Genomic DNA, 27,996 nt, shown 5'->3' with positions numbered 1-27,996 from the left:
GACCGGTCACCGGAAGCTTACGCCCCCAAATTGAGTTCATGTCGAGTGAATTGCCGTCAAGTACCAGTCTCTGCGATGAGTGAATGGAGGAGTCTAACTAAGACGGAGACACGTTTCGTTCAGTTCATGTATTAATCATCAGATGTCGCCACAAGCCACGAACAATATGGCGGCTCATTCTCATGGTTTCGTGTAAACAATCCACATTGGGTCGAATGAAGGTGAGTGTTCACCAATTTAAAGACACAATTTGTCTTTTCAGAAAGCATCCAGATATGTCAATTTCACGCAGGTCATTTTTTTACATCATTTGCATGTACTTGATCAGATTTGCAGCATTTTTTAGAATCTACAACATTGTATGTATTGAATGATGGTAGTATAAGCACAGGCCCTTGAGTACATGTCTTTATAATAGGGGTAGAAGGCGTAAAATAGGCGTAAAATAGGGGTATAAGCCCAGGAACTAGGCTAGCATACATCAGGACATCCCCCCCCCTCATGCCTACAGACAGGGATGTTACTTGATCACAGGCACCTGGAAATAAGAGCTCAATTTTCCCCATGCTGCCAACCTGCGGTTTTAGGTCTAGGTGTGGTTAGGTTTTTCTTCATGCAAAACCACAATTCAAAAATTCCAGTGGGAACTCATATATATCCACCCAATAACAATATATGAATCACATCTCTTGCTCCAAGGATCTCGAGCTGACCACGCCCCCTTACAATACATAGCATTCGCCTTCAATTGAAACTGTGCGGACAGCCAACCGATAGGTGACTACATTTACATTTGTTGATGCGTCACCATGACAATCATTTGTCTCCCCGCTACAGTGCTGTACTGTTGCCATGACAACATTCAGCACGATCAGCACATGAGTCTATTTCTTGATTAACTGCACTTCAATATCTAGATTGAAACATTGTCGATATTACGACCTTTGCATTATGTTGGGAGCTCTATTTTTATTTGTAAGAGCACTAGCTGGCCGGGTCATTGGACCATCTAATATCCAATTGCATCAAACAGGACATGATGATGATGATGATGTCTGATTTCTGATATAACAAACCGTGTAAGCCTTTTTGTCCTCTTCCAGTTTCAATTAAAGTTCATTCCATTATCCTGATCTTGATTATTCATCCAGCGTACATTTCTTGTCATTCTGGTGTCTCGTTGGCCCTTAGCCTACCCGTACACTACAACACTTGATCACTTTGTTCAGATTTATGCAAATACCTCATCAGTCAAGGCTGTTAGTGTTATTATACCATATACCATGGCATTAATCAATTGATAAGTAGTATCAAAATATTGATTGAATGACCAACTACTATGAAGGACCCAGGAGGCTATTAGACTGTATTAGAGACATCAGTCATGTCAGTGATACTGGGATGGGTACGACTGATCGGAAGAAATGTCTCAGGCGTTGGATTTGGAGTCTGTAACCAAGTTGTTTGTTTTTCTCCTAAAATTACATACAATTCAATTCATTCTTTTACGCCAGTGTGCATTCGCCGGAAATATCCAGGATTCAGTCATGTAAGTGGTTCGTGTTCAGGCTGGTTGAGAATTAGCCAGGAGTGTTCCTATTTCCCCAGGCCGAGTTGACATGTCCAATGACTTGCGTCGTTGTCCGGTGATCATTGTGTGTCTTGGTTCTGCAGTTTGGGGAATAATAACATAGAAATGATAGCATGAGGCAAACATGAAGATGGCAATAGATGTATTTTGTCACTAGGCAAATAGATCAAGGTGTTTTCTCTTTATTAGCGGACATCTTGTGTGTTTGTTCAGTTTCACGGGACATTATCTTGTTATGTTACTGTGAGCCAACGCTATTGGTTTACAACTGTACCGCAATTATTACAGGCCCACTATACATAGCACTCTCTCTAGAATTTCATGGAAAAAATTGAGAAACAATATCTATACAGCCATGTTGGCTCTAACCATATTGAGAGCTGAGAAGATAAAACCTGTCTTGCTGAACAGGCAACAAGGCAGGTTTTTTGGCGTATGCATCGATTAAACCCTCTTGAAATTGCCTATCTGACTTCGATAACTTCAGGTGTCACTTGGCCTAATGTCCAGATCTGACATGTCTGATATGAATAAAGCTTGAAATGCTTTTACTCTAAAAATCATGCACATGCTAGTCTTTATTCGTCATATTTAATGTCCATACATGCATTCACCTGTGTTCTTTTCAATTTGGTCAAGTCCAAGTCAGTGATATCTCCATATGGCATGGACATTTAAATAACAGGCATTCGTAATCAGACTTTAAAAAATTGAAGTCATGTCATGCAATAGTCAGCAGACAGGTTAAGAATTTATGCCAATGCGATTAAGAGAACAAAGTGTGACTCAAAAGTAGGCCTAGGACTAAGAGAAGATGTAGTGAAAAAAAAGGATTTACCTTTGTGTAGGTTTTTGCTGATTATGATATGTTTTAAGCACAAAGCAAGTTACAATAATGGCTATTGATTTGTTTTTGTAATGACTGAGATCAATTTAGTCCGATAGCCCTGTATGTCCCAGGTTAACATGGCCAGATTTCTTCAATACATGATAGTAGGCCTACATCCAAATGTAAGCCAACCGTGAGACAGTCTTCAGATTGAACATATTGAAGTCCATGTCATCTACTTCTTCCTTCATGTACTTGTAAAATACACAAGCAAACAACAATGCTCAGTTGTATTCACGTGCTTGAAGAGTGGTTATATATTTTCTTTTGGGCACACTTGCGCATGCAGGCCTAGTCGAACAGAATGGTTGAATTAGATACAACTGCCCGTTTGGCTGTGTGGGGATCAAGTCTTGGCAGTGTGCCTCATATGGTGTGACAGGACAAAACGATTGTCCATGACATGGTTCAATGGGATCTTTAGTGAAAATCTTCATTATCGTTTTCAATAACGGTCTCGTCTGACCCGAATTGAGTGAATATCTCTACTCTCTATGACTCCAGATCGTGCTTATCTCGCTTGTGACGTTTTGGTTTTTTTAAAGACTTTTTCTGGAACCAAGAATAAGGTTTATGAGACACATTTATGTCTTGAGACTTGATCCATTGGAATGATTATCTAATCTAATTCTTGAACCAAAAAGAATTGATAACGATGGAATTGTCTCTCTTTCTATTGGACATCTATTGCTTTCACAAAGGGGATTATACTTAAATGTGACTTAGTGTCTTCTGAGAATTGACCATAAGGATGTGTGTGCAGAACTAATATTTCTGTAGGTAAGTGCATGATTCATATAACATGTATAATGAGGCATGAGAGAGATCAGTGCCATACTAGTTAGGTCGCCAGGCTCCTAATCAGGATCCAGATCAGGGTTTGGCTCGCAGAAGAATCGCTGCTGTTTTGTGCCCATTTCCTTGAGCAAGACACTCAACCTTAGATTGTCCATTTCTTCTCTTACCCAGGACAGTCTTGTCTGGGAGGTTAAGTGCAGCATATACAAGTGATTTAATCACTTATCATAGAACAGGGCCAAGTTTATCATATCGTAGACGAAGACCTTAAAAACATTTCGGTCAATTCTTATCAACTGACGTCAGGACAATCATGGTCAGTCTTCCAGGTCATAGAGGATCAGACCAGACTAAAAAACAAACTGACTGAACTCAGGCTGGCCTGCCTGGATGTCTCTTAAAACAAGTTGGAGTTCTTCGCCTTTGATTACCTCTCTTTGTCATACATTTACTAGTACATCTATTTTCTCTCACAAACTATGCAGACAAGTCTATTTCTGATTGAATTTGTCGATAGAATGTGTTATTGTGCTCTTGTGTTTCTCTTTGTTGACACGAGTCCCCCAGGGCCTTTATTGCTGTTACTTGAATCGCTTTACTTGACAAATATCCAGACAACACATCTCCTCTAAAAGATGTCGAACAAAATCCAGGACGGATTTATTCTGTGGGCAGTTTTTGATCAGTTAACATTCGGTGGGTAAACTGCTGAGCGACGACGTGGGCCTGTGCAAAGACGATGTGTCTGCAAGGTGGCCAGACCCAAAGTATCCTCATGATATGATGTGGACTAAAATATTCTAGTCGCCTACTCACTTAAAGGAAACATCCCCGTCAGCGCCTGCTGGAGAATTGGGTGACCAATGTCTTCCACCATGACATCATCGAGCCCATGTCACAGTTAAGGACAAAGGTCTACATCAACCAGCCATGTATTCTCACATGCAAGATGTCACTGTCCCTGTTAAAAAGTGACCCAACTTGATATTTTGCAGGCGAACCCCAGGATGAGAGAGCAAGAAAGCGATGCCTGAGAATGTAAAGAAACAACTGGAGAATCGAGACCAGGCATACAAGAAAACGGGGCGGGAAAGAGGTCTTCTGTTGGCATATCATGACATAGCTGCTACTCTGTTCAGCGGAGATAAGTCTGACAATCTGGAGGAACAGTTCTTGGCCGCTGCGAGGGTGAGATAGCATAGGTTAATGCAAGAAATGCATTGCTCAAATGGTGTATGGTTGGGCTACCATGCCAGTACCCCAGTCTGAATATGAAATAAACGCTCTCGGTACCTTCAAATTCACCTTCATGGCCATTGGTTGCTGAAATGCACAAGGCACTTTCAGCTGCATGTTAAAATACCAGAGACCTTTCGTTCCTGGGTGTCTTATGTGCTACAGGTCCAAACCAGAACCTAGATCTTCAGCAAAACCTCAGGATCCAGAGTGCTTTTCACTCTGAACCCCATGGGAGTCTGATACTGATAACCTTGATAGACCTGGTGAGTTGATCAGAGAGACTTTTACTTAGGGTAGACATGTTCTCTTACATTTCGGATGCCAATACCTCTAATACCTATAGATCACAGTATGTCATTCAGGACTGAATCGTCAGTGCTGTTATTTTTCTACAGGATGGTGATTATGACAAAGTTCAGCATTTCCTCCAGCGGAGAACCAATGAATTTGTTAACATCGACGGCAAGGATAAAGGCACAGGGAATTCAGCTCTGATATGGGCTGTCAAGAGGGGTCACCTCAGGGTAAGAAGTCACCACAAAATTGTACTTTAAAAACCAAATATACTTAACCAGGGACCTCTTGATACGGCGCTAGTCCAAGACACTAGCCACTACATCACCGTGGAACATACCGTACCTTGAGACTTTTGATTGGAACCCCAAGCTCATGACTATAACCCCTCTTTAAGTGTAGTGTCATCTCCTTTCACAGATAGTACAGCTGCTTCTCAAACATGGTGCAGACGTCACTCTCCGCAACTATGATAGTAAGACGGCAGTGGAGCTGGCATCTCCAGCGATACGACAAGTCCTACTGGAGTCGGTGGAACGGAGTGGATGCACCCATCGTCATCTGCTACAGGCGGGATGGCAGGGGAACTTTGAAGTGGTCAGGAAACTGCTGGTGAGTTATTATCAACAGGATGTGATGTAAATGTTGTACTTCTCGGAGACCATTTACCGGTATTGTGTTGTCAATTATTGATGCAGTTATCCCAAGAGGGTGAGCGTTATCGCAAGCACATTGAGTCCTGGATTTGTGCTATGACTGGATCAATCATCTCACTGTGCCATGCTATGCGTGTATTGGTTAGCATGTCTAGAGCAGACTCTAGTGGGGAGACTAGGTGTATTGTGAGGTAATGAGCTGGTTATTGTCTGCTCCACCCACCCTCATGTTTTTCTCATATATAGCAGTTAGTTTTAAGCATACCCACCCTACCAATGAGTCATTAGGTGAGCTCCAACAGCAATAGCTTGATGACATAGTCTAGTGTCAGTGCAGTTCTGCCAGATGCATTTGTTGAGTCTTCAAACTTGTCATCAGTCTTCCTGTGTTCATTTCACTCATCTCTTGGAATAATATTCTTCATTAAGGAAACTAAGACGTTAGATATCAACTGTCGCAATGCTGATGGGTTTTCACCGATACACCTTGTGGTTCGCGATTGTCATCTTTTTGAGAAGCTGTCTGCTCAACTAAAGAAGAACTACAACCCTTGTTCTGTTCTCAAAGAACTGCTGGAATACAGAGCGTAGGTATTTTTTCAGAAACATTTCTCACTCCAAGCATGTAAGGTAACTTGTTGGCCATGCCTCTGGGCATGAAGTGAGAGCAGGAGGAAGCGACCACCTCTTTTTGGTCTTTGATTTGAACTCTGAACGTGGTAATCTGGAGTTCATGACTGACATCCCAGCTGGCTGCTGCCCACAGTAATGTTTTTGTTCAAGTTGTCTTTTGTCATTTATGAAAATATTTTGGAAAACTTTGCTGATTTATTGCCAATTTCGTTCCAGTGACGTGCATGCCAATGACGACGACGGTAAAACACCCATCCACTATGCATCCATGTCAAAGTGTAACCTGTCCAATCACCTGGTGACCATTCTACTAAACGATGGATCGTCTCATAGTAAGTTGACAAAATGATGATTTGCTGTTGGGGATTTGGGCACCTCTTGTTGCTATTCAGCCGAGGATAGCGTTTGAGGAATAGTCAGCATTTGGTAGAGGCATGGCAGGCGCATTGAGGATGAAGGACAATTCAAGGTCACAGCACTTTGGTATCTTTAGTAATGTGATTCATGCACTTCTTTTTTAAATGGACATGTCACCTTGTCAATGTTTACTGTGTTTTCAGATGCCCGTGACAGACGCTGCTACACGCCAATCCACTGCGCTTCCCAATCAGGTAACATTGAGGTGGTCAAGACACTAATCGATGGAGGATCTGATGTTAATAGTCGGGCTTATGCTGGTTATACACCTCTTCATGTTACGGTAAGTCCTGTCAGTCAGGCTGGCATTACGTATTGCTAATTCCTGTGACAAAAGTCTCTTGTGTGAGAGGCAATTTACCCCGGACTTGTCTATTCAATGTTGGACGACTGTTTCCTTCTCAGCTAGAGCCTTGGTGTACAAGTACACTTCAAGTACAAACTTGAAGATTTAGGTCTGTCTATTTGGTATAATTCCAGGCAATCCATGGCCATGAGAAAGTAGCTATCTCTCTGTTAAATCACGGTGCCGACGTCACCCTGGTGGACGACAGTGGCCTGACACCTGTTGAGGTAGCCAAGAACAAGAAAGTCAAGACAACTTTGCGGGAAGCTTGGGTTGAGGCAACGCAGCAAAAAGTTGAGAAAGTCGTTCTGAAACCGGTGAGACCGCCGACGAGGGAGTCTTCCAGGATGTCGTTTGATGAAGCAATGTGGCAAGACTGTTCAAGCCCGAGATGTGATAGGAAAGGAGAGGTCATATTCGAGGTGAGTCTCATACCGTGACCTCAGAAGGCCTGTTACTTGAGTTAGATTCAGCCAAGTGAAAGATGAAGTCCAACCAATAATGTACGAACACTGATGTCATATAGTTTGAATGAGCCTCACAGACAAGATAAAATAACTAAGCCAATGCTAATGCTGAACTATAACTGTAATCTTTCCTATACAGTTTCGGTTTTATCTGACAATATTTTCCATAAATTTTCCAGGGAATGGACAGTAGTCAGTTTCCAAGTCAGAAGAATGGTAGTCCGTCAGCTACCAGACGTAAGTACTGAGTTCTTTTCTTTAGAGGATTTGTTACAGCTATTGGCCTGGAATAAGGGTGATCAATAGCCTTCATAGGAAATTGTATATAAGTAATAGTTGTTGCTATGTTTCTTGGTTAATCCTGAAGCCAACTCAGGTTTCTTTTTTGCTTCCTTATTATGATTAACATGATTTCTTTGCACTCAGGACCAAGTGTTGGACAGCGCCAAATGACAAATGCAGAGAAAGCCAACAAAGCTGAAGAGAAAATGCTGCGTGAAAAAGAGAATGGGCGATTCACGCCAGCCTCCCTATCCAAATCCCAGGGTCTTCTTACATTCCCACAACCTGGGACCCAGTCTGCTAACCCTCCGAAGACTCCTGATCGAAACCTTGCCCCAATCAGACCAAAGACGAAGAGCACGGCCAAACGTCAGTCATCGTTACCGGGAGGTGTTATAGGAGGGGAGGATCGAGAGGAACCTACAACACCGATACCTCTACCAAGGATCTCTTCAAGGAAATGTAAGTTGATTCAATGAACCATCTAATGCTGGATGCAGAGGAACTTTGGACTTTGACTGTTGGTATTGGGTATCTTGTTCTTGAAGTCAGACGCGTTGGATACACGGCCTTGCCATTATTCGTTCCGATGGTCATAAGCTGCGCTTACACCACGAAATATTGGTGGACCAATTGCACTTACACCACCACATTGCCGCGACAAATTGGTTCGGCAATCCATTGCCGATACAAATTGCCGAGCGAATTTGTCCCACCAAGCTTGATGGTCCAAATTCGCCCGGCTTGTTAAAAGCTCGGCTTTGTCGTGGTGTACGCGCAAATGGATCGGCAATTAGCTAGTTAGATGGTTCTGCGCATGCTTTCTGCGCATGCAATTTATTGTTTGCGCGCCATCTGTAGCCGGATTTTATAACTAGCTGCAGCGCTGGTGTAAGCCCTTGGTGGATTTTCGATGGTGCGGCATTGGTTCCCGAACCAAGATTGGTGGTCCATTTTCAGGTGGTGTAAGTGCGCCTATAGTTTCTGCTGACACAAGTGTAAACAAAATTCAACATCGCTCCTAAACATATTGTTTCTTTTCCAGCCTATCCCGATATCACCCAGCCACCAAAGCAGGGACAAGAGTACCCCATCCCTATCACTGTGGTCAGTTTTGACCCTGAGGGTCAGAATGGTCAGTTCCTGGAGAAACGCCACCAACCTGATATCAATCCATCTGGCAACGATTTGAGTCCATCTATGGATGACTGCATTTTTAAAGGTAATATCATACTTTTAGCTATTTCAGAATTAAATTCACAGTATAGGCCTACTAGTATTAAGTGTTAATTCAGCCTTATATGAACTTACATTGTTACCAGCAGTTGAAGTTGAGCAGAAGACACCACTTATGCATACCCTGGTGGTGAATGAATGAACTAATACCTCATGACTCAAGATTTGACTTGTTGTGTTTCCTAGGTCGGTCATCGTCAAAGACGTATATCGAAGATTTGGAAGATGCCAGTGTTTTTTCACCACCTCCACGTTTGATGCCACTGACACCCTCGTCCTCTGACCGTGGAAGGGTCAACATCCCAGATACAATCACGGAGAGTGATCAGAGTTATAGAGAGGGAAAGGTCTTTACTTTCGGTGAGTGAAGGTTTAGTTTTGGAAGAGCCTGTGCACGGTAATAATGAGAAGAGGATCTCACTTTTATGACATTTCTTGGCCGTTTAGCTATGTCGTTTGATCAGTTCGACCTCCAAATAACAAAATATCATTTTACAAATCTGTTCTCTATCTGGATGAATATAAGGTTGTTTTTAAAAACAGCCATTATTATCAAATTTGTTTCATTCTGTCTTGCAGACACAGCAAAACTATCCACAGAACCCCCTATAAGAATGGCAACAGCATCGCGGGGTCAGAATGTGCCTTCCTCGACGTTTGTCACCAAGCAAGCTAGCATGGACGAGTCCAGTGGCAGCTCAGTCAAGTTAGCTTGCAATGATGCCAAGGAGCTGGTCCGTGGCAAGTCGATCTATAAGGACAGGTTTAACATTGAGGACAGTCGGCTGCCGAAGAATGCCGAAATATCACCGGATACGTCTACGAGTTTTAGCTCCTTGTCTTCTCCATCTTCTCATTCAGAGGGAAATAAATCCGACACAGGCGGTCGGAGAAGTTCTAAGAAAGATGAGAAGACAAAACCTCAGGGTGGTGCTGTGAAGTCAAGTGCGGGTGCTAATGTTCAGAGGAAAGATAGCGAGGGGTCAGCTATGGCAAAATTACGGCAGGCAGCCAAGGATAATGCAGCTCATCCACAAGAGAGTAATAAATGCTCACCAGACCTTGGAGTGAATGAGAAGAAAGTTGATAAGATCACTGTGCATTCTGATTTGCTGGGGAAGGTCTATGAGGAAGCGGGGACTCAAGTGGAGAGGGGGAAAACTGTTGGTGCTTCAAACGGGAGAGGATCTGGAAAGTCAGAAAGTACGAGTAGTACTAAAGTGACAGTGATAAATATAGGAGAGAGTAAGAACACAAAAAAGAGTCAAAGTGATATATTGAGTAGTAAGACTAGTGGTCAGGTTAAGGAATGTGCTACAAAGTTGGATCAGAACAGTTCGGGTGCTAAGCCAAAGGAAACACAAACTGTGCTGCCCAATTCTGTGGCGTCGCAGAAGACTGAAACAAGATCAAGTGAGAGTGTGGTGAGTTCTCAAGCTAAGGCAGTTGATAGTGCTAGGAATCCAAAGACTGTGCAGACTGATAAAAAAAGTGCTACTGAACCTGTCAGAGCGGGCGGAAACATCAATTCTGTTGAAAAGAAAACAAGCCCCCGTTCGAATCCCCCTGTCTCAAGCTCCAGTAACACACCAAAACAAGCTCCGATCAGGAAAACTTCAAAAGGAGCCGTTGTTGTAATCAGCAGAGCTAATACAAACACAAACGTGAATGAGGCAAAGGCAGTGCCTTCAAAACAGACTCAGGAGCAGAAGACCCTGGCGTCTGCTCCTGTGAAAACGCCTGGCACAGCTGTAAACAAACCCGACTCTAGTGACAAAGCTCTTGAGAAAACAGCAGGAAGAGAGAAAAGCAATGAAAGAAAAACAGTTGTAGTTATAAAGAGAGCTAGCACAAAGGATGATCTTTCAGCAAAGAATTCCAAAATTTCACCTCGGAGTAAAAGTGACAATCCTCGACAGACTGATGCAAAGCAAGCAGTTGTTAGCAAACCTGATAGTAAAACTGCAGATATTGTTAACAAAACAGGTTCTAATGATAAGAGCGTTTCAAAAGAAACAGAGCTGAAATCTAGTGGAAACAAGACTGATGTTCCTGCATCCAGTAACACCAAGAAAACTCCTCCCCCTCGGCCCAGTCAGCCTCCATCAATTACTCCACATTATGCAGTTGTTCAGCCAAAACCTCAGGTAGGCCAAAAAGAAACCAGACCAGCTGGACAAAACAACAATGGAAAAAGCACACCAGGACCATCACCAAGCATGAAGCAGAGTCCAGCGACATTGAATAAACCACAAACAGAGAAGAGTATAGTTGGTCAGTCATCCCAGGGGAAAGTCCCTCAGCCTTCCAAAAGTTTGGCAACACCTGCCCAGGCTAAAGCTGTTACTGTTGTGCCTCAGCCGGCCAAGAGTCAAGCAGAACCTAGTGTATCACGTGCCAAGAACACTGTCCTGGTGACAAATAAAAATTCAGTGGATTCAACTTCAAGGCTTTCAAAGATTAAGTCTGCAGCTAACAAAAGCCTAGTTGTGTCCAAGTCCGTGGATGGTGATGTCGTTTTGGCACCGAGAGCCAGTGAAATGCTGCGTGAGGTCAGTAAAGCTGTTGCTTCAAGGTTGGAAAGAGCGATTGTGAACAATGGGCCAGATTCTACTTCAAAGGCTAAGGAAGGTTTGAAGTCTCCGAGCAAATCTGCTGTTGGTGAGGATCAAGCAACAAGGTTGCCAACAGCTGTAGCTGTTGTTGGAAGTGAGGATATGAAATCGCCAAGCAAATCATCCTTGAATTCCTCACAAAATAATGGTAACAAATCAGTTTCTATTGTGGTCAGAAACGAGAAAGACAAAGCTCCATCTGTGGGAGATGAAAACAAGCCTGAAGCGGTTGTCAAGGTTACGATAACTCAATCTGAAGAGAAGAAGCCTCTAGAACAGACTCCATACATTCGCGATGTTTTTGAACATTTCCAAAATCCATTCATAAACAAGGAAACTTCAAAATTATCGGCAAAACGTGAACCATCCAAAGTTTCGCGAGGCACTTCAAAAGTTGGCACGAGTCGTCTACCTTCTGCCACCAACAAACCTGGGAGGAGTGCACGTGGCGGACGCAATGACACAAAATCTGCTGGTAAGAAGACCAAGTCTGATCTGAGTGTCAGGGGTGTGGGGACACCTGGCAACAGTCAAGGTCAGAAAGGTCAAAGTCAACCGAGAAGTGGAAAGGGAAAACGTAAAGGTCGCAAGAAGAAGAAGAAAGATGAGAGACCAGAGCTCGGCGAGCGTGACCTGACGAAGACCGCATTTATCTCGGGTATTGGCTGGCATGTTGCAGCCGACTGTAATGAGAATCTTGATGTTGAGGCCGTTGGTATGGTGGACTCTGACTCAGATAGTGATATTGACAAGAGTGAATCACCCACGACCGCCGTGGATGGCAATAGTAACTTTCTAAAAGTTGATGTCGATGATGATATTGATGAGCCATCATCGTTTGAGGAACTCGTCCAGGATGAAGTTCATTTCGATAGTGCTGATACTGACAGTTCTAAATTTAGTTCATTCGGTAGCGGTAGTGATAAAGTAGAACATCCTGCTTTGGCAAAAACTATTAGGGCTATTGAGGAGTTTAATGCTAAGGTCAACGACGATGAGCTTGACAAGATGTTGGGTGACAATAAAACGTCTTCTGGAGTTGCTGAATCCCAGAATGTTATTGACAATGATAGGCAGCGTAATAGTTCAGTACCAATGGTTAAAGCTTGTGTTTCGAGGACAGAAGGTCTGCAGGAACCAACGAAAGAGCAAGCGATTGAAAATCAGGTCAGTGAAGAGAATGAGAAGAAAGGTACTGGTTCAAAGGAAGGAAGGGATGAGCTTTCCTGTGAGAAGACTGAAAGACTAAGCAGTGCTGAGAGAAAGGAGAAGAAGTTTGGGCGGTCGTACAGTGTGCGAGTGAAGGGGACGGATAGGCCGCGATCGAGTGAACGACCGTTGAAGCGATCCAACACTCTAGCTGGGAAAGAACGCAAGCACCTGGAGCGGGAAGTGATGGAGAGTAAAGATATCAATTCTATCATTGATGAGATTCTGACAATAACATCCGACCATTCCACACTGAATGACTCCATTACGAACTCACTGCGGCGGAAAAATAGTTTGACGAGGTTAGCCAAGGAGGCCGAGACAAAACAAGAAGAAGTAGGGCATTTAACACATTTGAATAAGGTTGGTGTGAATCCAGAAGAGGTCGTGAAAAGGCTTGAAAATGTCAAGAAAGATGGACATGATTACGATGACAGGAGCTCGCTCCATGACGACTATATCACTTTGCCAGAAATGCTGAAAATCTTCCATGCTAATAACGCGGCTGAAATGGAAGAAAAGATGAATGTCTTGAGTCAAGAACAAGGTGACGAGCGTCATGTCAACCCTGTTCTTCCTGATGTTGTTGTGGAGGTTCCTTCGACGACGACTCCAAAGCACAGTCGGAAACCTTCGAAGCAGGAATTAGAAAACTTGCACGTCTTCAACAAGTCAATGGAGGAGAAGCCTCCGATTCCTGATCGGCCAAAGTCTTCAGCAGGAAAGTCACCGAGGTCAATCAAGCCGAGGAAGCAGAAACGTGTCTACCAGGAAATGAAGAGCAGGGAGATGTATAATTCAAAGGTGAGTTGATTTCTTATCTTCACCTACTATTCGTTCTCTCTTTGGTTTTAGATCAACAAAATTTCGATGTGATGATATCTATAGCAATCAGTTCTATGACAACTTGCATTTAGGGAACATTTCAGGGTGGTGAGTTGCTGACCAAATTCTCCTCTTGATTCCAGGAAAGTCTTGCCTCAGGTTCGACATTCCTGGCCTCTGAGTTTGGGTCTGACCAGTTCAGCTTGCCATGTAGTGAAGGTAGCACACTCACAGAAGAGGATCATGAACTTGTCGATTCTAGGACGATACGTAGTCAGCTAGGACGTCGTAGCGCTGCTTCCCAGGCCGGTAGTACTTGTACCAATGATAGCGTACATTCTGAAGATGTCATTTGCTGGAAGAAGGGAAATATGCTGGGTCGTGGAGCTTATGGAACCGTAAGTAATGCTCTTCTTCCATTGGTGGTCAAGAGAGCTGCACAGCTCAGTTAGTTTTTCTTGGGAAGGAGCCAGGTGTTGCAAAGTCTTTGATACCTTAAGTCTTACGGAAGTCATCACCAGTTCTGAAACCAACTTGTCAGAATGTGGTACATGTCCAGTCCCACTTGTTGTTTTGTTATAACTTAGGTTTACCTTCTGATTTCAGGTATGGTGTGGTTTGACTGACAGCGGTGGCCTGATTGCTGTGAAGCAGATCGAGATGAACACAGTCGATATGGAGAAGGCTGAGCGGGAGTATGAGAAGATACAGGAAGAAGTGGATATGTTGAAGGTGCTCAGACACAAGAATATTGTGGGGTAAGTGTCCGGTTCAAAGACATTGAGTCTGGTTGTGTATCACTGGTCTTTGTTCTGGGTATATGTGTGAGCGAAGGTTACATGTCACTGTGGCTGGGCAGCTATTGTCTTTGACCTGGAAGGAGGAAGAGGCGTCCAGTTCCTATAATGAATCGTGATACCTAATACCACCTGACCATGAATTGTATTGAAAACGTGTATGAAGGATTTTGTTTTCGATTCCAGGTTCTATGGTACAAGTTTAGAGGACCACACTGTCCAGATCTTCATGGAATACGTCCCTGGTGGATCAATAGCCAATCTGCTGGCCAGATTTGGTGCCTTTGAGGAGGCTGTCTTCAGCATCTATACAAAACAGGTCTTGGAAGGAGTTGAATATATTCACAGCAAAGGTGTCATACACAGGGACATAAAAGGAGGCAACGTCATGCTGACCCAGGACGGCATCATCAAGCTGATAGACTTTGGTTGTGCCAAGCGCTTGTGTATGAACTCTAGTCTGAGTCAAGGTCAGCTGCTCAAGTCGATGAGGGGGACACCTTACTGGATGGCTCCGGAAGTTGTGGCTGAAACGGGCCATGGGAAGAGGTCAGATATTTGGTAAGTGTTTGTAAACATTGGACTCTATTCATACACAGAAAATGGTTCAAACCTCTCTGACTACAGAGCTTAGATAGGCACTTACATGTATGTGGCTTCAGTCACTAAGCAATAGTGAAAAGACTTGATAAATGCAGTGAGTTTGTTATATTTGGACCGTCAGTTTCCAAGGAGACTCTTCATACAACATTGGAGTGTATGCATGTTATTTTGTTGTTGTCTCTTTGCAGGAGTGTCGGTTGTACTGTCTTTGAAATGGCCACGAGGAAACCCCCATGGGCTGACATGAACCCGATGGCAGCCATCTTTGCTATAGGATCAGATCGACCAGTACCACAGCTGGATAACTCTTTCACACCGCACGCTAGACAATTTGTCAACTGTTGTTTACAAAGGTAAGAGGTCAGGTTTGCATGAAAGAGACTTGCAAGTAGAGCAAAGTGCCTTGACAGAGGTGACCTGGACTTGAATTCTTATCTCAATCAAGCAGAAACTTGGTATTTCTATACATATTAGTATTTGTATCTCAGTATATCAGTATTTTGCGTTTCTGACAAGACGTCTTTTCATCTGTTCCAGGAAAGTTGAGGATCGACTGCAAGCTTCCGAGCTACTTCTCCATCCTTTCATTGCCAATAGTTCCAAGAGGATCAAACGCCGGAACACAACGTCTGCTCACGGATCATCTGCCATTTGGAGCAACCAGAGATAACTTCCGACTCTCAAGATAGGAAACAGACCTTTGAGAGGACTCCCCTGAGCTTCTCTCAGTCTTGCAGAACCTGACACTTCAAAGTTAGAAAAAGTTGTTTTTGAAGTGAGCATTTACTTTCACAATGAACTCAGTGAGCTAAGATGATGTCCCGACTTTGTAAAGTGGGTGGGATAGTTTCTGTGAAACGGAACCCTATTGTATGTATAAGAATTGTATAAACCTAGTGCCCTGTTCCAATCAAGTAGGCTCTAGACACTGTACATTTTGTACAGCACTTTTAGTAAAATGTGACTCGCTCTACCAAAACTAGGCGCTTGTTGCATCTGAACTCGACAGGTTGATACGGACTTGTTGTTCATTTCCCTATTGTAGACCTTTTGTGAAATCTATTACAAACTGATTTGGTCACATTTCACAAAAGGTCTACAATAGGGAAATGAACAACAAGTCCGTATCAACCTGTCAAGTTCAGATGCGACAAGCGCCTAGTTTTGGTAGAGCGGGTCACAAATGAAGTTGATCTGTTAGTTAAATTTGTAGTATATTTTTATACCAGTGTGATAGTGTGAGATATAGCACTTCAGTTGTGGTCAATTGCCATTGATTCAGTCAAAAATTGATGTGTAATGTTTGATAGTCAGGTGGGAGTCATTTTTCAATGAATAAACAGAAACTCTATTCTTTGACACTGTTTACATGTATAACACTAAAACCAAAACAAGGCATCAAGACGTGATCAAAACTTGGCTGCTGCTGATAAGAATTTTACAGCTTAGGCTGACATGCAGGATCAGGAACTGCTGATTATCTTTAATCTATTGAATCCGTCCAAATGTAAATGTCCAATCAATGCTGACGATTTTGTTTGTTTGTAATACACTACATGTGACTCGCTCTACCAAAACTAGGCGCTTGTCGCATCTGAACTTGACAGGTTGATACAGACTTGTTGTTCATTTCCCTATTGTTGACCTTTTGTGAAATCTATTACAAACTGATTTGGTCACATTCAACAAAAGGTCTACAGTAGGGAAATGAACAACAAGTCCGTATCAACCTGTCGAGTTCAGATGCGACAAGCGCCTAGTTTTGGTAGAGCGAGTCACACATGTACTTTTGATCTGTTGCAAGATGGTCTCTGTGATTTTGACGAGTTGTAGGAAAATGTATCTATAAAATTCTATGTTTACTTCAGTCTGCTGCCTGAAAAATGTCCGTTGTTTATAGTGAGAGTAAGGTTTAGAGGCTACGCAAACATGACATAACTTAGAAATAGTTGTCTTCCAAATATTTTACAATAAAAATTACATTTGTTTTGTGAAAGATGTCTTGAAATGTTATTGGTTTTGCAGAGTGTGAATGCAAGGATCTTCTTTGGCTCATACATGACCCTGAATGTGATGATAAACCTGTCACAGCGAGCAGTCATAAAAGAGAGCTAGTGACGATGGGAGAGCATTGAGTAGTCACAGTCACAGTGGGACATGTTTGGCTCCGTTCCCAGCCTACATGTACATGTATGAGCCCCTTTGGTGTAAGATGACAGACTTCCAACACCTTTAGCGTTGAGCTCCTGATTAGTCTGATGAAACAAGGTTCTCCATGTTCTCAAAACCAAATGATGGAGCTCCTACTCCTGTTACAGCCTCTGGACTCGGCTCTTCCCGCAGTGGAGCTTCCAGCGACAACCTGGAGACCAATTTCTTTTGCTGTTATATGGCCAAGTTGGTTCCTTTCCTGGCCTAAATAGCTCGCCTTGCGAGAAGGTTGGCTCTTTCATTGTCTGATTCTATGTGTCTGTCCAAGTCTCAGACTTGAGTAGCAATACAACAGAAAGAGACAGGCAAGACTAGTGGATCTCCTGTTTACAGCAAGATTCCATCCCAACCAGATGACCGAGCTTCTGTCTTGGCCAGAAAGGCCATCTTGTAGTCAATACCTGAGGAGACTCTGGCACAAGCTGATGTGATGGCTCCTGTCACAGCCAACCTTTCCATTCCAAATGAGGACTGAGTCACTGCAGCCAATGCAGATACACCCACCATAATCCAGCGAGAATGAATCATTTGAGTGCAACCATTTGGCCATGCAACCATATGGCCATGCATACCTGTAATGGTACAGAGCCGCACTGGTCATTGTATCCTTCATGGGCAATCTCAACAAGCCACACACAAATGAAGATGCTTCCATCCGGTGAAATTCAAATCCAAAAAAAGAAATAAAGATGAATCGTAACTGACAATGCAATCAATTTAATGAAGCATTAAATACAAAATGAAATGAAACAAAAGCTGTGGAATGCCTTGTTCAACCACAGTTCACAGTGCTATCAATCTAAGGTTCGAGTTTATAGGCTTAGTTGAACAAGCTCTATGTACATGTACAAGTGAATCAAGGGATCCAACATTCTATGTTGCCCTTTAGTTCAATCCTTACCTAATCATAAATATTACAATTGGTCCACAGTCATCTCATGGTATGTCCTAAGATGAAGTTGTTTACATCAACATTGACCGATTCAAGTGACTTGTATGTTCCATGATTTCATCCAGTTGGTTAGAATATCCCGAGAGATTTCGTTTTTGCATGTACATGTACAAAACTAAAGGAATATCACCTTGACTACATGTAATATTCTCTCGGCCACAGACTAATAGTGGTCGAAAATATAAGTCAAAGAAATACACCCTCAGTTGTGTAAAAACGTCATCTCGCTGGACACACATTTCCCTCGATGATGCAAACTTCAAATCTAATAACAGACGTACGTAGATAATTGTGATTGGTCCCACTATTCTTCTTCATTTCAATGAACTAAATCAACTTATAAACTCATGTCACACAAACAAGAACCAGCAGGTCCTAGGTGTTAGACTCAGAGCACTGTTCTCGCCATTATTATATTCACTAACACTTTCATGTACAAGTGCACAACCTGCCACAACCTGCTTTAGTGTTTAACAGATGACATGACATGACATACATGTATTGACATAGTCCATCAAGCTTTCACTTGAAATAACGTCCAGTAGTAAAGAAATCTGCAACATAATAAATAAACAGAAACCCGGGAATTTATTTGTGCAACTTTAGCAATTTGCATCACAGCACAAATTCCGCGCAAACTTAGAACAGCTGAATGAACCAAACACACAGTTCCATAAAAGACTGAATCAGTGAATGGCTCTATAAAGCTCTGGAAAGGCAGCAATTTTTTTGCGGCTAGATCATATCTTCCCGAGCCAGAAAGACAGAATAAGATTGTTCACAATGGATGATATGCAGCGAACTTCAGTGCTGCTACTTCAGGGCAGATCCACTCACTAACAGTTAAAGAAGACCAGGAGTAACATGTGTAATGGACTCAAGAATAGATAAAGCACAGCAAAGTGTGGCTAGATCCACTCTCTCCCAGCACAAGAACACCGAACCTCGAGCTCAGTAATGGAGGAAGAGCAGCAAAATGAAGCACTACCAGATCCTATTTTCCCAGTCTGAGAAAGACGTGACATTCTGAACTTGTAATTGATGACAAGACAGCCCTGAATTCACGTCATGGATATCGTCACATTGATGCCCAAGTTACCGTTGTCGGCAAAGAGCTGAGCAATATTAGTGTCAAATACTAAGCAGTCACTGTTCATGATGGCGGACTGTACGCCGTCGTGGATACTCCGTGGTGTGGCTTCCCAGGTGAGGCGCCGCCGATGGCCGTTCAGTTCCAGTCTGAAAGTGAAAAGAGAGGTGGACATCAAGGAATTGAAATCAACAAAGAGTTTGCAAAGAAACATCAACCTTCAAACGATACATGTAACATCAGCATAATCATACTTTTGAAGTAATTTCTTTCTCACGCTTTTGACAAAATCTGTTACCTCCAGGACACCATCAACAGTAGCATGAGCTCTGTTCTTTCTGTCATCAATATCACATGGAGAATGCTGACCCTACCTGTAAGCAAAACTCTCTGCCTGTTTTCTCGTCCCGATCAACTGGACTATGGCGTAAAACTGCTGCACGTCGATCTTCTCCTGTTTCTCGAGGACGAGCATGAAATGATGACCGAAGCATGACTGCATCATCACCCAGTCAACTGCTCCGGGGAGGTTGATGTCCGTGGCCAGAAACACAATGTCTTCACCTGAAACAAAACAAGATCACGAAATCAAAGAAGAGCAGCTTATTGTGTCTTAAGTAAAAACTGTCCCACCCTTTCTCTAAAGTGAACCAATTGTGAGCTGGTTGAAAACCTAGACAAGTGGATAAGGACCAACATCCTTATCTCAACAGCTATTTCACAAGCACTGCAGTAGCACCACACCATTGACCATGTACATCAAGACTCTGTAAGACGATATCATTCTTGCCTCAACCAACAACTTGTCTAATCTGACCGGTATTGCTTACCTTGTAACGTCGTGATGCTCTTGTGCTGGTGCATGAGATGTGGCATGACTTGTTCAAGAGAACCCTGCCATTTACAGGAAGCACCAGGACATGGACAACAATAAGGCCTGGAAGAAGAGACAAATATAGTTTAAGTTTGATAGGTATGGCAGAAAAAGGCATAGTATGTCCAGTTTGATGCCAAAAACATACAGTTGTCTGTAATTTTTATGAACCAGTTAACAGAACCTTCAAATCCACATACCTGAATTCACAAGTTTCCTCGTGTTCTGTTTTGTCTGTATGTAGGAGAGTAACAGGACAACCAGTCGTGGAGAACTTGCAGGGGAACATCACAGTACTGGCCACCTTCTCCATGGCAAGGTTACGAATGTTACCTATAACATGACAAGCGTAAACAATAACTGAGGGACCAAAGTTGGGCGAACATTCACTCAAGGTACTGATGGAATAGTAAAAGTAACCCAGATCAACCAACCTTCTCAACATTTGACTTCACCCAATGTGGATCAATACAACGTTATTATGCGATTGGAAGACTACTTGGTACAAACGTTCACACTCACAGTCACAACTTATATCACAAAGGACAACATCACCCCAGGGTGATTTCAAATTGGATGTTAAAATTTAGCACCAAGACTGTCTGGTGATTGTTGAAATACCTACCTAATGGTCCTCTACATGTTGGACAGCTGCTCAGCTTTGGGCGACAACTCGAACAGACAATATGGCCGCTCTGGCACTGCATAATCGGAGGTAGAGCATAGTCGAAGCAAACTGGACACTCAAACAAGCTAGCCAAGTCATTGTTACTATTGGATGCAGCAACTGAAATGAAAGGGGAGGTAACAACGCCAGGGTTAGTATTTTAGATGTTTATTTACCATGCCAGCTACTGACAACTGCAAACTTTTCACAGATATTTTATTCTTTTCTAATAGATTCACAAAAGCAAAATTTTTAACTTTTTTATTGGAAAAACAGGCAGACATGTAAAGAAGAAAGAACGTCCATCATGATTCCAACAAATGATTCTTATTCATTTGAGATGCAAGACATGTTAGAGTCAGAGACTCCAAGTCCGAGGCTATCAAATTTCAAAACAGAAACAGCATGCCAGGTAGGCTCAGGTGAGGTAGAATGTATGTGAGGTAATGAAATCAACTTTCCAGGAAGCGAGCATACAACTTGGATCTGATTCATCTCCGACATGAGAAAGCATTATGCTAGTTTCTATACACGTGGTTTCAGATAGTAAGTTGGCAAACTTCAAACATTCAACCTGTTTGTGTTTAGTCATGCAAATCAATTTTACCATCTAAACATCTATTCACACTCACCTGCTGCAGGCAGACCGACGACCCCCCTGCTCTTTGTACTTGTGGCAGACGATTGTCTGCTCATGATGAACAACAATCAGGTCACAATCAACCTAAAATAAAAAGAGGCAAAAAAATCTAAAGAGATGTGAACGTACATTCTATTACTATCAATCATGTCGTCTTTTCGACAAAGACGAATCAAAGCCATGACAAATCAAAAGCGCTCACTCAAAACACGTCAGAAGGCCTAAGCTTGCAGATTCATCACTCTCGTTCCCAACTCTACCAATGACATGACCAAATCCGCAAATGAAAGACTCGATCGCAATATTGCAAGCCCTAGCCTATAATAATGGCTCATTCATTATGGCTAGGAAATCTTGTGATTGTTCGTCATTCATCATCACACACTGCTGTGCTAAAAGGTATATCTTGTTCTTGCATTCAGAAACATCATTAGACCACATAGTACTGTATTTCCTAGAATATCACCATTTGTCAACAATCACAGAGGTACAGAGAGATATACATGCATCAATGCATTAGTCAGGACAAGCAGACACAGCAAAACCGAGTTTTCCAGATAAACGACACTAAAATGATACGAATTACGCTTCGATTTATAAATAGATACGTTTTATATATGCTCTATATATTTTACTATTATCAGATAACATTCAAACTACCCACCGTAGGTTATAACATCATTAATTTTGAGTTTGAAGGGTGTTTTTCTGGGAAACAATGAAAATCTTTAGGCACTGCGTACTACGTCACACATTACAAAAACTGGTGACATCATCGTTTCTTGGGAAGAATTTCGTCGTCTGCATTCGAGTCGAAGTCGAAGATTTTTTGCCGGGAGATACGAATTTTACTCTCCCTTCATTTGCTATTTTAGTGAGTTTTACAATTTCTCATGTCTGTGTTGTCCTTCAGACTGTTAATAAACACTAATAGACTGACTATGAATAAATGATGAGTGATTAAAGTGTATGGAAATATTGTTTTAGCCCACTTTTTTGCCTCGAGCAAAACAAAATGCCACGCCCTCTTTTCAACTTGAAATGAATGGTAACCAAGATCTTGGTTATTTGCAGTCATTGAACATTGTCTTTCATTCCACAATGGGAAAACTGACAAAGAAGGCAGCAGAGCAAGCTCAGAAGACAGCAAAGAACCAAAACCCTACTCTCAATCAGTTTGGATTTGATGATGAGGAAGAGAATTTACCGGATTCACAGACTTCACCTGATCCAAGGGGTAAGGTGATGATTGGTGAAGGACAAGCCCATTAAGCCCAAGGAGTAAGGACTTACTTCACCATCAATCTTTAGTGGTGTCTTTTTTACAACTACCAGGCCAGGCCACTATCAGCAGATGGGCCACAGCCGGAGCAGAAGGTTTTTGGGCCTACTCCAGGGCTAAGGGCTTACGCTGGACCAACTGTCTCCGAGTCTGAATGGTAAAAAAGACGTGTTTCAGTCAGGGGTAGGTCAAGTGGAAGCCTGACATTGTGACTGTCTTTTCTATAACAAAACTCTCTCAAATGAAACATAAAACTTAAGACATGGGTCTTAAGATATTAATGTAATTTAATTTTCATTCCAGATGAAACACCACTTGCCCCAAAGGTTGGAAGGAAAAGGAGTTTCACCCAAGCATCCGAGAATGAGAAGAATGATGATTTTGGGGCAGAAATGCAGAAAATGTTAGACAGTTTTGGCGGTAGGTAAGGCCCCTACTTGTTTTGCAATTCAGCAAAGCTCTTTGCAATGTCCTCCATTTCCATTTATGGCAAAAACCCTTACTCTTTTTTTTTCACTTCAGCTGATGTGAGCAAGACCTTAGTAAGTAAGAGGAAGAGGCTTGAACAGTACACACAAAGTACCATAAAGACAAGTAACAGGAGGATTGAAGATATCTGGAAGGTGCAGCAAAATGAAAGGTACATGTAGCTGGTTGTGACTTTGTCTTTCTCCGTAAGACAGCCTATTTAAAGGATGATACAGGTTAGGTTGTGACGGCCCTCCCTTTCTCTATATCTTTACATTTTTTGCTACTCTAAAATCATCAATGCTTTTTTCAGACAAAAGTTGAACGTTGAATACTGCAAACAAGTGGTGAATGTGTTCAACCAGTGGGAGACTGATCTGGAGAAAGTCAAAGATCAAGAAGACAAACTGACAGTGAGTTTGCAACGTGACAATTTCTGGGATTGTGGTGTAAATTATACCAACGACAAATTTATTCGATTGTCTCAAGATGTGATCTACTTAACCAGTCTTTCTCTTCCACATATAATGCTTGATCTTAGTTGGATGGTATGATTCATGGCAGACGGGGTGGATATTATTGATTTCAATTTATTCTTCCAACAGAACCTTCTCCGTCAGCAGCAGAAGTTGTTCCAGCAGACACGAGTTGTCCAGAGTCAGAGGCTTAAGACAATCAAACAGTTGCATGAGCAGTACACTAAGGTAGGTGCAGATAACTTGTCTTCTGGACATGTAGTAGTATAACTGCATTTTCTGTGCAAAACGTTCAGGTGGAAGAGAAATTCTGCCGTCATTGCTCAATACAAACAAGCCTGAAAATCGGATGGGATCTTATTGCATCCACAAAGTCCTTTACATGCAGCTATTGCAGATCATTGGCAAGTACAATGGGGTTTTTTCAGAGCCTTGAAGATTTAGACCAGTGCCACCAGGATCAGCAGAGCAGTGTTCAGAGTGAGCTGAAGAAGGAGATGTCATTGCTACAGAAGAGAATACTCATGGATACGGTGAGTGCTGGCCAATGAATTCAAATTATTTCAGTCCAGCTTCCTATTATTAGATATCTTTTACTCTATGAAATGAAGATTTTGGTAACCTTCATAAACATTAGCCATCTCAACTTGAAGTATCATGTTCAAATAAATCAATCCTTTTGGGTTGCTGACCAAGTCACAAAGACAGCCTGTGAAGGGAAACCTCAGACAATAAGTTGTGTAGGTCTTCATCTGACATGTCATAGCACTAACTAACCAAAATAACACATTTTATGTTTTTTTTCCAGCAACAACAAGAAATGGCAAATGTCCGCAAATCGCTGCAGACTATGCTGTTTTGATAATGATGCTTGAAACAGACTGTTGACACCGGTGGAGTAACAGGCCTGAGCAGTGAAGAAGACAGAGATTCACATCTCCTGCAGATTGTGACAACCGAAGATAACATGACAGTGCAAAGACTGCCACCAAGATTTGGGAACCACCAAGGAGATCTCCTCTAAGTTTGCTGCTGTAATCTTGGCAAATGACATGTACCATGGAGATACTGATATTATATAAATGTATTGGGGAATTATGTTCTTTTATATTGTTATACTTGGTGATTGACAACTTATTGTGTGAAAAAAATGTTATTTTTTAAAGAGTTTATAGTAAAATAATGAAAAAGAATCAGGAACTCGATTCATTTATTCATGGCACATCTCTCTTCAGGACGCACACGCATGAGTCAGGATGCTTCAGGACTTGACATGTACATTTGTACTGTCACAAGGTGAGCCTTCAGATCAATCAAGGCCTCCCTGAAATTACATTATTGAGCCAAGATGTCTTGCCCACTGGTGCATGAGATGAATCGTGCAGTATTTTTCTCTGGAGACAAGACTTGAAGCAGCATGATTCAATTCTGGCAGCAACTGAACCACCTGCATTTTCCACATGATCTACTTGAGAACAAATTTAACATGAAGCCAATTTTACTTGATAATTTAATACAACAGTAAAAATTTACAATAAAAAACTACGGGAAAAAGACAACATTATCTTCCACCACCACCACCTTGGTCTGCATTAGATGCAATCATGAGGAAAATGACCACTGGTACAATGTACATCCACTGAAACGAGACAAAATAGTCATTAGACAATGAATACCCAAGAATTTTCAGCCATTCATTGTCCAGACAAGTCATTTACATGTATATCAATCAGACATGACATCCCAGGAAGGAACTTGGGATCACAAATACTCCATGCATGTTGCCATGGTGTTGTGAGAGGAATTGATTTGATTGATACAATGACTGAATGCTTAGTCACAGATGTTATCCTTAGCAGCCTTAATAGGATGTGTTTCTAACAAGAGTTTGCCTGTCATTTGAAAATATCTCATCTGCAGCATGAAAAACTTACATATTTTGCAAAGAATGATCTATTGTCTCCTTGTTCTCCTTTGGCTTTTTGGGCTTTCTCATTTTCTATCTTTTCAATGTAACTTTGTGTGTCAGGTCTGCAAGATACAATGTTAAGTACACATTAAATGTATGGATATCTGTTTTGTCTCACAAATACTGGAGGACAAAGAATGCATCAGTCCAAATGCATTTCAAGGGCTGCCTATGTGTATCCCAGAGGCAAATCAAAACTGATGAATTTGAGTTCACATACATGTATTTAAATTTTACTGAAAATTATCTTGCTCTCAGTTGTCTCTTCGAGTCCAACTGAATTGTAATAATCAATCAGTCAACAAAAATAACTTACACCGGTGCAACAATGGTCTGCCTTATATCCACAGTTGTATTAAACTCTTTCAGGTTCTCTAAATCCATATCCCGTCCTACGCACACAGCAGGATTGGTTGTGATTGACACACCAATCACGTTCCCGTTCGGATCGACATTTAGCGTAATCTCATCAGACAGCAGGGATTCATACATGGAGCACTGTAAATAGAAATGATTAGGGTCACAGAGGGTGGATACAGGGATTGGTTCAAGATTGGTTTCGCTCTAAACAGCATGGAGCAAGAGATGTCCTCACAGCATTGGTTACGAGTATAGCTCTGCGCTTTTTGATGTGATGTACAATCATGTGGAAACTCCATTTGTCTGTTGACACATTTGTCATTAGGACTTCACATTGTTTGCAGTAACAACTCCCATGGTAATTATCAAGAAGACTTACTGCTCTGATGAATGTAGAGACATAATCTAAACTTGGATTGCCACTCAGTGGCCCACCAACTTTTACTGGGACTCTGATACGATAAACACCATTCTCTCTGGCAAGGTCCTGAAAGTAAAGCCGAGTGGAGAAGAGTAGAGAGGCTATCTTTAGATTTCAAGACTGTTCCATTCCTGTGGCCTGGAAAATGGCTGGTACCTACTCGCCTCAACTTTACATAAGACATAGAGTATGGCTCATATTTCTGTTGATTTCAAAATGGCCTGAAACTGTGAAATGTGGAAAGGTTTAGTTTCTAATCAAGTTGAAATGACACGATACTGGTACGTCTTTCTTGATATCATACCTGTAACTTTCTGCGCTCATTCTCTGACAGAGGTTCCGCTTGTATAAACTGGGCGAGATTGTTCGTCATGGAGCTGATCGTGATTGTCCCTCTTTTGACGAAAACTGGATCTGATCCATGATCAAAACTATGCTCAATGTTCAAGTGGGAAAGGCCCTCAAATTCATCATCTCCCTGAAAGACAAATTGAAAAGAGAATTGTCAATTTATTTGAAATCACAGTCTAAGCTGCCTGAAGTCAGAAGATCATAAAATACAGGAGTATCAGAAAATGTATTCAGTTGTTACATCCATCACCGATTTATTCTGGATTATGGCTCAGCAATTCCAACTGTGAGGGAGTGAAACATATGATTAATCAACCACAAAGATCATTGACTGTCTTAGAGTTTCATGTCATAAACCCAGTCACCTGAAGCAACTTCGAGCCACATAACCTTTATCGTTTGACTGCAGCATGAATATGGCAGGCAAGGGATTTCTAAATTTGTTTCAAAAGGGATTTATAAAGCGACACAACAAACTCACAGTCCCAAAGCTTTTCTTTGACAACAACAGTTGGTTCACTGCAACATGCAGGTGGATCAAATGTGGATTGCATTCATCACCAATCAAGGATCTACCTGAACTTGGGAAGCAATGGAAAACATGTGAGTACAGTATCTGCCTAATCTTCAAAACCCAATATCGCAATAGCTTTACTTTTGAAAGTTTTCTTCTTTTCCTTCCATCCCAACAATCTAGCACAAAATATACCCTCTTGTGTGCATTCTACAGCCAACTAAGTTGAAGGAACCAAAGCATTGATTTCATCATCACTTGAGACCGGAGGTAATCCTGAAGATCTTTTAATGGTCAAATTCGTACGTCTGGTTCAATTTCAGATTGGCAAACACCTCATGAAGACAAATCAAGACACTTCCAAGGAGGTGGAATACAACTACCGCGATTCAAGGTAGCTAATATAATCATAATGCATTGCCATTAGGCATAGTTTTCCCCATGACTTTCATTTTCAAATATATATCAGATATAGCATAAGTAACAACATCAATGATCAGAGCTTCTCACCCCCATGAAATCGAAACAATGTGTTGCCAAATACTAGGGAGTGGAACAATAATCTTTTGGTTTTCAACAGCGCCACCTACAAAAATATGAAACTAAAATTTAACCAAAATCGATTGAAAAATTTGTTTTTTCACATTTATCTGCAGCTTTTCGTCAGAGAAAACCATTTGATGTTAGGTAACAATGTAAACTTAAGATGTTTTATTAAAATGAACTAGAACAGACCTGTAATGACGGAATATTGAAGGAAAGAATCCCCAAAAAGAGCAAAATTGGACACCACCACAGCGACATTTTGGATTACAGTGCCTTCT

The 27,996-nt window shown here is 41.9% G+C and overlaps 4 protein-coding genes across 5 annotated transcripts; 2 read left to right on the top strand and 2 right to left on the bottom strand.

Annotated features, from left to right (window-relative positions):
* The first annotated feature begins 149 nt into the window (after positions 1 to 149).
* Positions 150 to 15,933, top strand: LOC135492185 (uncharacterized). Of its 2 annotated transcripts, none has more exons than XM_064778436.1 (18): positions 150 to 221; positions 4,274 to 4,466; positions 4,913 to 5,041; positions 5,232 to 5,423; positions 5,897 to 6,054; positions 6,317 to 6,432; positions 6,661 to 6,800; positions 6,998 to 7,285; positions 7,510 to 7,567; positions 7,757 to 8,074; positions 8,658 to 8,834; positions 9,035 to 9,208; positions 9,428 to 13,476; positions 13,641 to 13,895; positions 14,104 to 14,255; positions 14,481 to 14,855; positions 15,086 to 15,250; positions 15,435 to 15,933. In XM_064778436.1, the coding sequence occupies exons 2-18, from the start codon at positions 4,305 to 4,307 to the stop codon at positions 15,565 to 15,567; spliced, it is 7,041 nt and encodes a 2,346-aa protein (XP_064634506.1). In that variant the 5' UTR covers positions 150 to 221; positions 4,274 to 4,304; the 3' UTR covers positions 15,568 to 15,933. The 2 variants fall into 2 exon arrangements, with proteins under 2 accessions (XP_064634506.1, XP_064634508.1); XM_064778438.1 differs by lacking the exon at positions 150 to 221 and adding an exon at positions 2,828 to 3,260.
* Positions 15,934 to 17,805: 1,872 nt separating this feature from the next.
* On the bottom strand, positions 17,806 to 22,113 carry LOC135492160 (E3 ubiquitin-protein ligase SIAH1A-like). Its single transcript, XM_064778393.1, has 7 exons — positions 21,996 to 22,113; positions 21,324 to 21,415; positions 20,650 to 20,811; positions 20,225 to 20,357; positions 19,981 to 20,087; positions 19,525 to 19,714; positions 17,806 to 19,299 (listed from the first exon to the last, which is right to left on the bottom strand). The coding sequence occupies exons 2-7, from the start codon at positions 21,385 to 21,387 to the stop codon at positions 19,122 to 19,124; spliced, it is 834 nt and encodes a 277-aa protein (XP_064634463.1). The 5' UTR covers positions 21,388 to 21,415; positions 21,996 to 22,113; the 3' UTR covers positions 17,806 to 19,121.
* A 319-nt stretch (positions 22,114 to 22,432) lies between these two features.
* On the top strand, positions 22,433 to 24,575 carry LOC135492485 (synaptonemal complex protein 3-like). Its single transcript, XM_064778991.1, has 7 exons — positions 22,433 to 22,568; positions 22,917 to 23,033; positions 23,136 to 23,253; positions 23,395 to 23,494; positions 23,687 to 23,785; positions 23,986 to 24,090; positions 24,366 to 24,575. Exons 1-7 carry the CDS (start codon positions 22,433 to 22,435, stop codon positions 24,417 to 24,419), a joined length of 729 nt encoding a protein of 242 aa, XP_064635061.1. The 3' UTR covers positions 24,420 to 24,575.
* A 477-nt stretch (positions 24,576 to 25,052) lies between these two features.
* Positions 25,053 to 27,996, bottom strand: LOC135492624 (ER membrane protein complex subunit 10-like). The gene is made up of 6 exons (XM_064779183.1): positions 27,908 to 27,996; positions 26,612 to 26,785; positions 26,266 to 26,373; positions 25,843 to 26,024; positions 25,492 to 25,588; positions 25,053 to 25,196 (listed from the first exon to the last, which is right to left on the bottom strand). The coding sequence occupies exons 1-6, from the start codon at positions 27,974 to 27,976 to the stop codon at positions 25,119 to 25,121; spliced, it is 708 nt and encodes a 235-aa protein (XP_064635253.1). The 5' UTR covers positions 27,977 to 27,996; the 3' UTR covers positions 25,053 to 25,118.

This window comes from Lineus longissimus, chromosome 8, assembly GCF_910592395.1.
Source record: "Lineus longissimus chromosome 8, tnLinLong1.2, whole genome shotgun sequence".
In the NCBI taxonomy this organism is placed as follows: Eukaryota; Metazoa; Nemertea; class Pilidiophora; order Heteronemertea; family Lineidae; genus Lineus; species Lineus longissimus.
The sequence above is the reverse complement of the archived record's forward strand: the minus strand, read 5'-3'. Positions and strand labels throughout refer to the sequence as shown.